This window comes from Pristiophorus japonicus, chromosome 23 (assembly GCF_044704955.1).
Source record: "Pristiophorus japonicus isolate sPriJap1 chromosome 23, sPriJap1.hap1, whole genome shotgun sequence".
Classification (NCBI taxonomy): Eukaryota; Metazoa; Chordata; class Chondrichthyes; family Pristiophoridae; genus Pristiophorus; species Pristiophorus japonicus.
In genome coordinates this window covers 39,668,261-39,683,214 of record NC_091999.1, presented here as the reverse complement: position 1 = coordinate 39,683,214, position 14,954 = coordinate 39,668,261, and the positions used below count along the sequence as shown (strand labels likewise).

Below are 14,954 nucleotides of genomic sequence, written 5' to 3'. Positions count from 1 at the left end.
CAGGGTGCGTGCTGGTTGCGGAAGTCGCTCCCTGGCCTCCTGTACAGTATTAGGCAGTCCCTTGAATCGAGGATGACCCACTTGCACACCAAAAAGGGATGAGTTCACAGATGTTTCAATATGAGACCTGATAGTCCAGGTCCCGAACTACATATTGAAGCGTAGAAGATGATTGTGCGTGGTTTCTTTTAAAGTGTGTATCAATTGTACACCAGCCGTCACACGGGCTGGACAGAGATAGGTCTTGGTCCAGTGGCAAGGGTTAAACAAGACGACTGCTGCACAGACTTGGTGCACATACTCCTACTGCACATAGATCACAGTGTGGTCTGGCCCATGCTGTCGCTGGGCCCTTGCCTCTTCCGGGCCCCGAATTCATGCCTCTCGTGGGCCACAATCTCTCCACCCCAAACTCTCGCCTCTCCTGGCCACAATCTTTCCGCACTGAACTCTTGCCTCCCGTGGGCCCAATCTCTCCGCCCCGAACTCTCTCCTCTCGTGGGCCCAATCTCTCAATCCCGAACTCTCGCCTCTCCTTGACCCCAATCTCTCAGCCCCGAACTCTCGCCTCTCCTTGGCCCCAATTTCTCAGCCCTGAACTCGAGCATCTTGTGAGCCCCAAGCTCTCAGCCCGGAACTCTCGTCTCTCATGTGCCCCTATCTCTCCGCCCTGAACTATCACTGCTCCTTGGCCCCAATCTCTCCGCTCCGAACTCTCGCCTCTTGTGGGCCCCAATCTCTCAGCCCCGATCTCTCGCCGTTACTCCACCCGGACCTCAACACTCCTCTGATGCTTGCCGCATCGCCTGCTGTACCTGGGCCATTCCGATGGTCCTGCCCATGCTCCAATCGCTGACCTGGATTCCGGTACAAACAAAATCTAGACTCTCAGATTTCCAAATCTGGGGCAATTTAGAGTAGATCGCCTCTAAACTATGCTGCAAATGTTAGAACGATGCTTTGGATACCTGGCCTCCTGTGTGGGTCTGTTTGTTGCATCAGTTTGAGCTGGAGTAGAGATGGAGGAGAAGCTGCTGGGTTTCACGCCCAGTTATTCTGGGCCCAGTGAGATCAACAATTCCCGATGTGGGGCTGTCAATGGAGATGGGTTCCCTTCCCTGAAGGACATTAATGAACCAGTTGGGTTTTAGTACAAACTGGCAGCTTTCAAGGTTACTATTTCTAGTGCTGGCCCTACAAATGACCAAGTTCATTCAGCTCAATTTCTCAACATGTCTTTGTGTTTTTGTGGATTCTCTCTCACCCACCCTTTTTCATGTCTGAAATTCATTTTACAGGGGATTAAAAGGGGAGGATTTGTCGACTGGAGGCTCAAACCAAACATCATATTAAGATTTGACAGAATCACTCGATTAATCGGGAACAGAATATCATCAGCCTTTGACCATGGAAGCAAAAAGCACCATTCACAGCGGGGAGAAATGGTACACGTGCTCTGTATGTGGTCAATGCTCAGCTAATCATCCAACTTGGAGAGACAAAAGGGCAGTCACACTGGAGAGAAATTGTGTAAATGTGGAGACACTGGGAAACGTTTCAACTGCCCGTCCCAGCTGGAAACACATCGGCGAGTTCACACCGGGAAGAGGCCGTTCACCTGCTCTGAGTGTGGGAAGGGATTCGCTTGGTCATCCTATCTGTTGAGGCACCAGAGAGTTCACAAGTGACTGCAGGGGTTGGGATCTGCTGTTATTGCTGCTGTTAATCACATCCTAACTGAACCATGTTTATTCTGACAGTTTGGGTTTGTTTCCGCTGATGTTAATAACTCCAGTAACTGGACTGGAGTTTAATATTTGGGATATTGACAAATAAATTCGTGTTGCTTTCAACACATTGCTGCAGATTTTTGTCTTTCCCGAGTGTTTATCATCACCTGGCTGGAGCTCAGTGAGGACAATCTGGGCGGACGATCGTATGGGGGAAGAACTTCAGCATGGACACAGTCCTTCAGGGTCACAATGAGAGGGGAAAACGGCACTTTGGTCTTTCTCATCACTCTTCACTGACAGCAAATTCACCGTGCGGGTTAACCTTGATGTGTAAGGTGTGGATGATATCCACCCAAGGGTGTTTAAAGAGATGGGACGGGTGCTCTGCCAGCCCCTTGCCCAGATCTCCAACAGCTCAGTAGAGTCATGGGTTGTTCCCTGAGATTGGAAGGCAGCACATGTAGTTCCCATTTTCCAAATTGAGCACAATTCAGAGCTCAGGAACTGAAGGCCCATCAACGTGACCTTGATCACTGGGAAGGTGCTTGAAGGGATCCTGAGAGATGCTGTTTTCGATCATAGGGAAAGGGAAGGGGCCATTACAGATACTGAACATGGATTCTGGTAAACAAGGTCACATCTTACAAACTAGCTTGAGTTTCTAAAGAAGTTGTTAGGTTGATGGATGGGGGAATCCGGTTGACATTGTTTACCTCAAGGTGTCAAACTCATTTTCTATGGTGGGTCTGATCCAATATCCTCGCACGAGGCATGGGCCACATTTAGCAAAAGCTATGAAAATAGCAATAAATGAAGATAAACTACATCGGAATTTATATTTAGATGTTATTTACTGCCTCTGCACTCGATCCCTGGCACCTCTTAGCTTGAGCGTTCATGAACTGACCCTGCTCAAACCATAACCACAAGGATATCGGTGCATGGTTCTGCCTGTGACCACAAGGCTGTGTCACCGCCACACACAGATACCATTACCTTGTTTCACATCTCCATACAAACACCATCACTTCACACATCCTCGTTCTGCACAATTGCAGCAGACGTGAGCAAGGACATGAGGCTTATTAAAAGACACATTTCATTACAGCAAAGGTTACACTGGGAGAAATGTTCAGTTATCTTCCATTACAGGCACAATGCCGGTCAAACCAGCAGCACACTGGCACCTGAACAGTGTCTCATCGGCCTACAGGCTTTTCTTAAATAGATTTGCTGCCTGGATATAAACTTAAACCAGCTTTGCAGGCGTGATGCTCTATTCACACATTGAAGGTGAGAGAGATGCTGTGGGGCAAATGCTAAGTCCAGTAGCTGAAAGTGATTAACAGACGAGGTTTTGTGTTTAGTGATCCTGAGCGTGTTACCAATACCAGCAAAGATGAAGCCCATGGAATAAAAGAGATAGTGGATACTGTCTCACTGTGAGCGAGTCAGAATAAGAAGCTTTAACAACAGCCGATGTTTCACAAAGGGAGACCTCACCAGACCAAAGGACATTGGTGGTGTTTAATGGGCTGTTTGTGTCACTGGGCTACAGGAGGCTATTTGTGACAGAGGGAAAGCTGGTCACAGCAAACAAAAAGTTTACCGGCATGTCCAGGGCCCACTCTGACCCCAACCTTCTCTCTCTCACTATTGATGGACACTGCTGCAGTAATTGCTCCTCTGACCTTTCCTCTCTTGTCCCTCCCACACCCCTAATACACGGCCCGAGACAATCTCCCTCCCCCTACATCCTCACTGTGCTGGAATCCACACCAGTCTCCCCATCTGCTCCTTGTTCTCTCCCTGGATCCTGAAACTACAGAACTCACTGATCCCTCCTGAAGTCTACAGGCTCCAAAACTGAAGCTTGGTGGCCCTCAGTCCCCACTCCTTGATTTACCTCCCCTTCTCTCCTCCTCTTTCCCCCTTGGTTGCGTCCCACACTCTTGGCCTTGAGCCTTCCCCGGGGATTCTCAGTATGAACAGGGGGATGTGTGTTGAGACAGGATGTCCCAGCTCTCCACCTTTATGACATCACTGCAGTGCCGAGCAACCACCCTAACTGAGCCCTGCTCATTATGGGCTGGGTTGAGCTCAGTGCTATTAAAGAAAGGGTGACAGGAGCAGGATTCGAGCGGTATGAAGCCCAAGATTAATGCAGAGACGTATAGGATCAATTTATACCTTATTGAGTGAGAACTGTCAGTGTCCCAGACACTCCCTGTCCCTCAGTATCTGTGTCGGGGAGTGCCCGATGGGTTCACTCTGTATCTGACCCATGCTGTGCCCGACTGGAGAGTGTTTGTTGCTGCATGAGCTGCTCAGCTCGATGAACTAAACATTTAACACAAAGATGATCAGATAAACCCATCAGCTCCTTCCCTGGACACAGGTCCTGAAGGACAGGGAGTGTCTCTATTAATTTGGCTGGTGTCCTTGATCAAATTTAAACATCTCACATCTATTTTTAAAAATTTGTTCATGGGATGCGGGCGTCACCTCTCATTCTTCTCAACGCTGGAGAATATAGGCCTAGTCTACGCAATCTCTCATCGGACAATCCCCCCATTCTAGGAATCAGTCTGGTGATCCTTCATTGCACTCCCTCTACAGCAAGTTTATCTTTCCTGAGGTAAGGAGACCAAAGCTGTACACAATACTCCTGGTGTGGTCTCACCAGGGCCCTGTATAATTGCAGTAAGACGTAAATACTCAAATATTTCTGTAATAAAGGTCAATATACCATTTGCTTTCTTAATTGCTTGCTGCACCTGCATATTAACTTTTAGCGATTTGTGTACAAGAACACCCAGGTCCCTCTGATCACAATGTTTCCCAATCTCACCATTTAAAAAAAATACTCTGCCTATCTATTTTTACTGTCACTGTCTAACTTAACATTTCTTCACATTATATTCCATTTACCATGTTCTTGCCCACTCACTGAGCCTGTATATATCCCTTTACCTGCGAGGAGGATGCTATGAGGCTGCAGAGCGACTTGGATAGGTTAGGTGAGTGGGCAAATGCATGGCAGATGAAGTATAATGTGGATAAATGTGAGGTTATCCACTTTGGTGGTAAAAACAGAGAGACAGACTATTATCTGAATGGTGACAGATTAGAAAAAGGGGAGGTGCAACGAGACCTGGGTGTCATGATACATCAGTCATTGAAGGTTGGCATGCAGGTACAGCAGGTGGTTAAGAAAGAAAATGGCATGTTGGCCTTCATAGCGAGGGGATTTGAGTACAGGGGCAGGGAGGTGTTGCTACAGTTGTACAGGGCCTTGGTGAGGCCACACCTGTAGTATTGTGTACAGTTTTGGTCTCCTAACCTGAGGAAGGACATTCTTGCTATTGAGGGAGTGCAGCAAAGGTTCACCAGACTGATTCCCGGGATGGCGGGACTGACCTATCAAGAAAGACTGGATCAACTGGGCTTGTATTCACTGGAGTTCAGAAGAATGAGAGGGGACCTCATAGAAACGTTTAAACTTCTGATGGGTTTAGACAGGTTAGATGCAGGAAGAATGTTCCCAATGTTGGGGAAGTCCAGAACCAGGGGTCACAGACTAAGGATAAGGGGTAAGCGATTTAGGACCGAGATGAGGAGAAACTTCTTCACCCAGAGAGTGGTGAACCTGTGGAATTCTCTACCACAGAAAGTTGTTGAGGCCAATTCATTAAATATATTCAAAAAGGAGTTTGATGAAATCCTTACTACTAGTGGGATCAAGGGGTATGGCGAGAACGCAGGAATGTGGTACTGAAGTTATATATTCAGCCATGAACTCATTGAATGGTGGTGCAGGCTAGAAGGGCCGAATGAGCTACTCCTGCACCTATTTTCTAATGTTTCTATGTTTACATTCCCAACTAGCTTTGTATCCTCAGCAAACTTCGATATATTACATTTGGTCCCCTCATCCAAATTATTGATATAGATTGTGAATAGCTGGGGCCCAAGCACCAATCCTTGCAGCACCCCATCAGTTACAGCTTGCCAACCCGAAAATCACCCGTTTATTCCTACTCTCTGTTTTCTGTCCGTTAACCAATCCTTAATCCTTGCTTGTATATTACGCCCAATCCCATGAGCCCTAATTTTGTTTAATAATCTCTTGTGTGGCACCTCATCGAATGCCTTCTTTAAATCTAATTACACCACATCCAATGGTCCCCCCTTATCTATCCTGCTGGTTACAACCTCAAAAAACATTAACAGATTTGTCAAGTACAATTTCCCTTTCATAAATCCGTGTTGATTCTGCCAAATTCTGTTATTACTTACTATGTGCTGAGTGACAGATTTTTGCTTTTTCACAAGTACTTATGTCAGGACTACCCGTAATGCACGGGTTAGATACAGTATGAATCTCACTCAATTCTGTTCCAAACACTACCAGGGTTGGTACAGAGTAAATCACAGTCTGCATTATCCCAAACACTCCCAGGGCAGGTACAACACAGGTTCGATGCAGAGTAAAGCTCCATCTACACCAGCCCATCAAACACTTCCAGGTCAGGTACAGCACAGGTTAGATACAGAGTACATCTCCTTCGAACCTGACCCAGCCATTCCATTGCAGATACAGCATTTGTTAGATATAAAGTAAATCTCCCTCTACACTGTTCTATCAAGCACTCCCAGGGCAGGTACTACATTGGTTCGACACTAAGTAAAGCTCCCTCTACATTGTCCAATTAAACATGACTAGAACAGCTACAGCACAATTTCGACCGAGTGTAATTCTCTTTCTAATCTCTCTTTACAATTGTGCACAGTTTTGGTCGCCTAATCGAAGGAAAGATATACTTGCCTTGCTTAGATACAGAGTAAAGCTTCCTCGACACTGTACCACCAGACATTCCAAGGGCTGGTACAACACAGGTTAAATATGGAGTATATCTCCTGCTACCCTGTCCCAATATTCCAGAGTAGATCCTGCATTGGTTAGATACAGAATAAAACTTCCTCTACACCGTTGCATCAAATCACAGGGCAGGTACAGCACAGCGTATATACAGAGTAAAGCTCACTTTACAATGCCGCAACAAAAACTCCCAGGGCAGGTACAGAACAGGTTAGATACAGGGTACATCTCCCTCTACCCTGTCCTAACCATTCCAAAGCAGGAACAGCACGAGTTAGATCCAGATTAAATCTCCGTATATACTATTGCACAGGATATTCCCAGGGCAGGTACTGCATTAGTTAGATATTAAGTAAAGCTCCATCTGCACTGTCCAAATAAACATTCCAAGAACAGGTACAGCATAATTTAGAGAGTGTAATTATCACTCTAATCTCTCACTACAATTGTACAGGGCCTTGATGAGACCACACCTGGAGTACTTTGCACAGTTTTCGTCTCCTTATCTAGGGAAGGATATATTTGCCTTGCTGAGATACAGAGTAAAGCTCCCTAAACACTATACCACCAGATATTCCAAGGGCAGGTACAACACAGGTTAGATATGGAGTAGATCTCCCCCTACCATATTCCAACCATTCAAGTGCAATTACAGCACGGGAAAGATAGAGAATAAAGCTCCCTCTACACTGTAGCATCAAACAATCCCAGGGCAGGTACAGCACAGGTTAGATACAGAGTAAAGCTGCCTCTACACTGTCCCATCAAACACTGCCTGGGCCGGTACAGCATAGTCAGACCCGGAGTATATCTTCCACAAACACTCCATGGCAGGATCAGAACGGGATAAATACAGAGTAATTTCTCCCTCTACACTGACCCGACAAATACTCCCAGGGCAGGTACAGCGCGGGTTAGATACCAAATAAAGCTCCCTCTGCACTGTCCTATTAAACACTCCCAGGGCAAGTACAACATGGGTTCGACACAGACTAAAGCTCCCTCTATGCTGACACATCAAACACTCACAGGGCAGTTACAAAAGAGGGTGGCTACCGAGTCAAGTTCCCTCTACTCTGCTGCATCAAACACTTATGTGAAGTACAGCACGGTTTAAACATGGAGTAAATCTCTCTCGACACAGTCCCAGGGCAGGTACAGTACGGGTTATATACAGAGTAAAGCTCCTTCTGCAGTGTCCTAAAGAATCCCAGGGCATGTACAGCAAGGGTTCGTAACAATTTAAAGCTCCCTGAAGGCTGACCCATTAAACACTCCCAAGGCAGGACAGCACAGGTTAAATACACAGTAAGGATCCCTCTGCACTGTCCCACCAGACATTCCCAGCGCATCCACAGCACAGCTCAGATGAAGAGTAAAGCACCCTCAGCATTGTCCACGGCAGGAACAGAACGGGATAAATAGAGAGTCATTTCTCCGTCTTTACTGTCCCAACAATCCTTGGGAAGGTACAGAACGGGTTACCGAAAGATTAAATCTCTCTCCAACCTGTCCCATCAAACACTGCAGAACATTTGCAGCACGGGTGAGATACAGAGTAAAATTCCCCCGAGACTGTCCCGTCAAATGTTATTCAATGGGGAGCAGGCACGTGGGGGTCCCAGTGGCCCACTCCTGCTACTCTTTCTCATGATCTTATGTACCCAGCATGCCACGCGATGGAGAATGTGCCGCACCCAAACTACAGCAGCTCAGTGCGCAGGCGCTGAGCTTGTAATGGCGGAGAAGACAAGTTTTGGATAAGCTCCTCAGAAGTGTCCTTTTCAACGGGAGGGAGCGGAGTAACGGAGCAGCGGGGAGCCGCGAAGGCTTCATAAACAACCCGTGCCCGCCGCAAGCCCGGAATATCGGCGGTTGCAGCTTCGGGACTTTCTCCGGTCACAGGCCCAGGCTAACGGTGGCCATCTTGGTCAGGAAGGCAGGTCAGCGTTCGGTCATCTTGATGCAGTGAGCAGCACCGCGCATGCGCGGCCATTTTGATACAGGAACAAAGTAAATGATGTCAGTGTCTGGAACTGAACCCAGCCAGAGTCAGTACCTTCAGGGGAGGGGAACCAGTGAGTGTAGAACTGAACCCAGCCAGAGTCAGTACCTTCAGGGGAGGGGAACCAGTGAGTGTCGAACTGAACCCAGCCAGAGTCAGTACCTTCAGGGGAGGGGAACCAGTGAGTGCAGAACTGAACCCAGCCAGAGTCAGCATCTTCAGGGGAGGGGAACCAGTGAGTGTAGAACTGAACCCAGCCAGTGTCAGTACCTTCAGGGGAGGGGAACCAGTGATTGTAGAACTGAACCCAGCCAGAGTCAGTACCTTCAGGGGAGGGGAACCATTGAGTGTAGAACTGAACCCAGCCAGAGTCAGTACCTTCAGGGGAGGGGAACCAGTGAGTGTAGAACTGAACCCAGCCAGAGTCAGTACCTTCAGGGGAGGGGAACCAGTGAGTGCAGAACTGAACCCAGCCAGAGTCAGCATCTTCAGGGGAGGGGAACCAGTGAGTGTAGAACTGAACCCAGCCAGAGTCAGTACCTTCAGGGGAGGGGAACCAGTGAGTGCAGAACTGAACCCAGCCAGAGTCAGCATCTTCAGGGGAGGGGAACCGGTGAGTGTAGAACTGAACCCAGCCAGTGTCAGTACCTTCAGGGGAGGGGAACCAGTGATTGTAGAACTGAACCCAGCCAGAGTCAGTACCTTCAGGGGAGGGGAACCATTGAGTGTAGAACTGAACCCAGCCAGAGTCAGTACCTTCAGGGGAGGGGAACCAGTGAGTGTAGAACTGAACGCAGCCACAGTCAGTACCTTCAGGGGAGGGGAACCAGTGAGTGTAGAACTGAACCCAGCCAGAGTCAGTACCTTCAGGGGAGGGGAACCACTGAGTGATTGGTTCGGCTCCCCTCCCCCGCCACTGATTGGTGTGGAGCAGCATGTGCTGGTTGGGTTGGTGCCTCGCCATTGGCTGCGGGCTGAGTGCAGCGGGTGGTTTGTTGGCGGGCTCTGCTCGCGGCTTTTGAGCTTGCTGGGCCGGGTGAGGGGGCGGTGTTGTGCACAGGCGCGGGGCCAGCCTATTGTAGGAGATTGGCCGCAGACAGACGAACAGACGACGTTTTGCCGCGGCCGCGGAGGTTGGATGAGCAGCACGTGCAGCCTCCCTGCAGACTCACATACTCACAGACACGCGCGAGCGGGGAGATTTGGCCGCCAAGTCGGCGGGTGTTGGCTGCGGGGTACCTTCAGGGGGAGTGGGCCTTGGTTACTGTCGGGGATTGTGGGGAGTTTGTCCGAGGTCCGCCTGCTTCGGGGAGCAGGGAGCGACAGGGGCGGGGCTTCCTCGACGTCACAATACTTTCCATTGTCCCGCTGCAGGGCAGGGAGCATGTGCGGCGGCCATCTTACTGCAGGGAGCAGGAGCAGGATGGGGACCAGTGACATGAACACATGAGAACATCAGAAATAGGAGATGAGTCGGCACTTTGTTCCCTCCAGCCTGCCGCCATTCAATAAGATGATGGCTGCAGCATCTGGGGTGGTTCTCCTTGGAGCAGTGAAGGTGCAGGGCAGGTTTAACAGATGCTCACAATCAGGAAGGCTTTAGATTGAGTCAGGGAACAGAGTGGTTCTGCTCACACAATCAGAGAATGGTTACAGCACGGAAGGCCATTCGGCCCGTCGAACCCTTGCCGGGTCCCAGCTAATCCCACTGCCCCGCCCTTTCCCCCAGTCCTGCAAATGTTTTCTTTCAGATACTTATCCAATTCCCTTTAGAAAGCTGTGTTTGAGTCTCCCTCCACCACCCTTTCAGGCCATGCTTTCTGGATCCTAACCACTCGCTGCGCAAAATAAATTTTTCTTATGTCGCCTTTGGTTTTTCTGCCAATCACCTTAAATCCGTCTCCTCTGGTTCTCGACCCGTCCACCAATGGGAACAGTGTCTACTTTGTCCGGACCCCTCATGATTCTGAACACCTCGATCAATTCTCCTCTCAACCTTCTCTGCTCCAAGGAGAACAACCCCAGCTTCTCCAGTCAATCCACAGAACTGAAGTCCCACATCTCGTGAATCATTCTTGTCAATCTTTTCTGCACCCTCTCTAAGGTCTTCACATCCTCATGTGCACTGCCCAGAATTGGACACAATACTCCAGTTGAGGCCGAACCAGTGTTTTACAAAGCTTCATCATAACCTCCTTGCTTTTGTACTCTGTGATGCCCAGGATCCTGTAAGTTTTTTTAACTGCTTTCTCAACCTCTCCTGTCACCTTCAGCGATTTGTGCACATATACCCGCAGCTCTCACTGTTCATGCATCCCCTTTAAGATTGTACCCTTTTGTTTATATTGTCTCTCCTCATTCATTTAATCATGCTTCTCTCATTTTATTTCTTCCTCCGAGCCCCTCAACTTCATGTTGGCGAGTGGTGATTGATTGCCCTGGGAACCAACAGGAAGAGAGGTCAGAGGCCGGAGGTATTCTGCAACCAATCGTGGTGGTTGAGGGATGGATCCTGAGTCGGCCTATCAGGTGAGTGTGTGTGAACCATTGTTAAACTATTCATCTTTTAAAAGTTAAATCGAGATTTCTTTTGTCAACAAAACAGTTCAACATTTGTCAGTATTTTGTTTTCCTGGAGTTCCTATTATGAGTTTCAGACACTTCAGTGACAAGTAGACCAGGTGTTTAAAGGTCATTCATTTCCCCTTTTTCATGTCGCTGTTAGTTAAAGCGACAGAGATTGATTTTCCCGCATTATGCATTCGTAATAGTTAAAGTAACATCCTTCCTGTTGGTAGTGAGTTACATTCGGTGCTGGGTGATATGGCTGGTGGCATCAGCCATTAAAATACGCATCCTCTTGTTCAAATCTCTCCAGGATCTCACCGTTCCCCATCTCTGTAACCTCCTCCAGCCCACCAACCCTCTTAATAGTTTTTCTTTGGAACAGAGGAGGCTGTGGGGAGACCTTAATGAGGTGTATAAAATTATGAGGGGCCTAGATAGAGTGGATAGGAAGGAGCTATTTCCCTTCGCAGAGGGGTCAGCAACCAGCAGAACCTTTTAGCCAGTACGTAGCAAGCCCAACAAGAGAGGGGGAAGTTCTGGACTTAGTATAAGGGACTGAAGTTGGGCAGGTGGAAGGGGTATCAGTGGGACAGCATTTTGGCGCTAGTGATCATAATTCAGTTAGATTTAGGGTAGTTATGGAAAAGGACAAAGATAGACCAGGAATAAAAGTTCTCAATTGGGGAAAAGCCAATTTTACTAAGCTGATCTGTGATTTAGCCAAAGTGGACTGGAAACAGCTACTGGAAATTCCACAGATTTACAACCCTTTGAGAGAAGACATTCCTCCTCATCTCAGTTTTAAATGGGTGGCCCCTTATTCTAAGATTATGCCCTCCAGTTCGAGTCTCCCCCATCAGTGGAAACATCCTCTCTGCCTCCACGTTGGCAGGCCCACTCATAACCTTATACATTTCGATAAGATCACCTCTCATTCTTCTGAATTCCAATGAGTAGAGGCCCAAACTACTCAACCTTTCCTCATAAGTCATTCCCATCATCCCCGAAACCTTCTCTGACCTGCTTCCAAAGCACGTATATCCTTTCATAAACATGGATCAGGAAGGTCAAGATTCCATTCGCCTTCCTGATCACTTGCTGTACCTGCATACTATCCTTTTGTGTTTCATGCACAAGTACCCCCAGGTCCCGCTGTACTGCAGCACTTTGCAATCTTTTTCCATTTAAATAATAACTTGCTCTTGGATTTTTTTCTGCCAAAGTGCATTACCCCACACTTTCTAATATTATACTCTATCTGCCAAATTTTCCCATTCACTCAGCCTGTCTGTGTCCTTTTGCAGATTTTATGTGTCCTCACACATTGCTTTTCCTCCCATCTTTGTATCGTCAGCAAACTTGGCAACGGAACACTCAGTCCCTTCTTCCACGTCCTTTAATATAGAATGTAAATAGTTGGGGTCCCAGCACTGATCCCTGCAGCACCCCACTAGTTACTGATTGCCAACCTGAGAATGAACCATTTATCCCAATACTCTGTTTTCTGTTAGTTAGCCAATCCTCTATCCTTGCTGATATATTACCCCCAACCCCGTGAACTTTTATCTTGTGCAGTAACCTTTTACATGGCACCTTGTCAAATGCCTTCTGGAAGTCCAAATACACCACACTCACCGGTTCACCTTTATCCATCCTGTTTGTTACATCTTCAAAGAATTCCAGCAAATTTGTCAAACATGCCTTCCCTTCATAAACCCATGCTGTCTCTGCCTGATCGAATTTTGCTTTTCCAAATATCCTGCTACTGCTTCTTTAATAATGGACTCCAACATTTTCCCATCCACAGATGTTCGGCTAACTAGTCTCGCGTTTCCTGCTTTTTGTCTGCCTTCTTTTGTAAATAAGGGGCATTACATTTGCAGTTTTCCAATTGCTGGGACCTCCCCAGAATCCAGGGAGTTTTGGTAAATTACAACCAATGCATCCACTATCCCTGCTCCTACTTTTCAAGACCCTCGGATGCAAGCCATCAGGTCCAGGGGATTTATCTGCTTTTAGTCCCATTATCTTACTGAGTACCACCTTCTTAGTGATTGTGTTAAGTTCCTCCCCCCTATAGCCCCTTGACTATCCACTGTTGGGATATTGTTAGTGTCCTCTACTGTAAAGACTGAGAGAAAATATTTGTTCAGAGTTTCTGCCATCTCCATGTTCCCCATTACTAATTCCCTGATCTCGTCCTCTAAGGGACCAACATTTACTTTAGCCACTCTTTTCCTTTTTATAGAAACTCTTGCTATCTGTTTTTATATTTTGTGCTAGTTTACTTTCATAGTCTTCCATTTCTTAATCATTTTTTTAGTCATTCTTTGCTGGCTTTTAAAAGCTTCCCAATCTTATGTCCTCCCACTAGTTTTAGCCACTTTGTATGCCCTTGTTTTTAATTGGATACCGTCCTTTATTTCTTTAGTTAGCCACGGCTGGCTAGCTTTTCTTTTACACCCTTTCCTCCTCACTGGAATACATTTTTCTTGAGAGTTGTGCAATATCTCCTTAAATTTACACCACTGTTCATCAACTGTCCTAAACTTTAATCTATTTTCCCAGTCCACTTTACCCAACTCTGCCCTCATAAGTACATAGGCTCCTTTATTTAAGATTAGTACGCTGGTTAGAGATACAACTTTCTCACCACCAACTGAATTTCAAATTCAGATCATGCTATGATCACTCATTCCAAGGGATCCTTTACAAGGAGATTGTTTATTAATCCTGTCTCATTGCACAGAACCAGATCTAAGATAGCCGGTCCCATGGTTGGTTCAGTTACATACTGCTGAAGGAACCTGTCCCTTATGCACTCTATGAAGTCCTTCTCAAGGCTACCCTGACCAATTTGATTTGTACAAACAATATGGAGATTAAAATCACCCATGATTATTGCTGTTCCCTTTTTACAAGCCCCCACTATTTCCTGGTTTATGCGCTGACCAACAGAGTAGCTATTGTTATGGGGCCTATAGACTACACCCACCTGTGACTTTTTCCACTTATTGTCCCTTATCTCCACCCAAACTGTTTCAACATTCTGATCATTTGAGCCAATATCGTTTCTTACTATTGCAGTGATTCCATCCTTTATCAATAGAGCTACTCCACCGCCTTTTCCTTTCTGTCTGTCCTTCTGGATTGTCCAGTACCCCTGAATATTTAATTCCCAGACCTGGTCACCTTGCAACCACGTCTCTGTAATGGCTAACAGATCATACCCATTTGTATCTATTTGTGCCGTCAACTCATCTATTTTGTTACAAATGCTACATGCATTTAGACAAAGTGCCTTTAAGTTTGTTTTTTTTACATTTTTTTCCTGCTTGTTTCCTCTCTCCTTCAAACTCACTTTCTTTATTTTTGCTTTCTAATTCTAGCTTTTCTCCCCTCCCTACTGAATCTATTTCAGGTTTCCACCCCCCGCCAAGCTAGTTTAAACTCTACCCAACAGCACGAGCAAACCACCCCGCGAGGATATTGGTCCCGGCTCTGTTGAGGTGCAACCCGTCCGACTTGTACCGTTCCTACCTCCCCCAGAAGTGGTCCCAGTGCCTCAGGAATCAACGCCCTCCCGCCTGCACCATTTCTCCAGCCAGGTATTCATCTGCGCTATCAACCAAGCTCGTGACATTGGGAGGAATCCAGAGATTACTAGCTATAAGGTCCTGCTTTTTAATCTCTCTCCAAACTCCCTAAACTCTGCCTGCTGGAGAGCGGAGGGAGGGGAACCAGTGAGTGTGGAATTGAACACAGC

General features: G+C 47.2%; 1 protein-coding gene across 1 annotated transcript in view; it reads left to right on the top strand.

The window, feature by feature from the left end:
* Positions 1 to 1,019: 1,019 nt before the first annotated feature.
* The window catches only part of LOC139235496 (zinc finger protein 664-like), a gene marked incomplete at its 3' end in the record, with an annotated part of 61,474 nt that continues 47,539 nt past the window's right edge, over positions 1,020 to 14,954 (top strand). The window contains exon 1 of the mRNA XM_070866582.1: positions 1,020 to 1,139. Within this exon, the coding sequence (XP_070722683.1) occupies positions 1,020 to 1,139 (120 nt within the window). The remainder of the gene's footprint in view (positions 1,140 to 14,954) is intronic.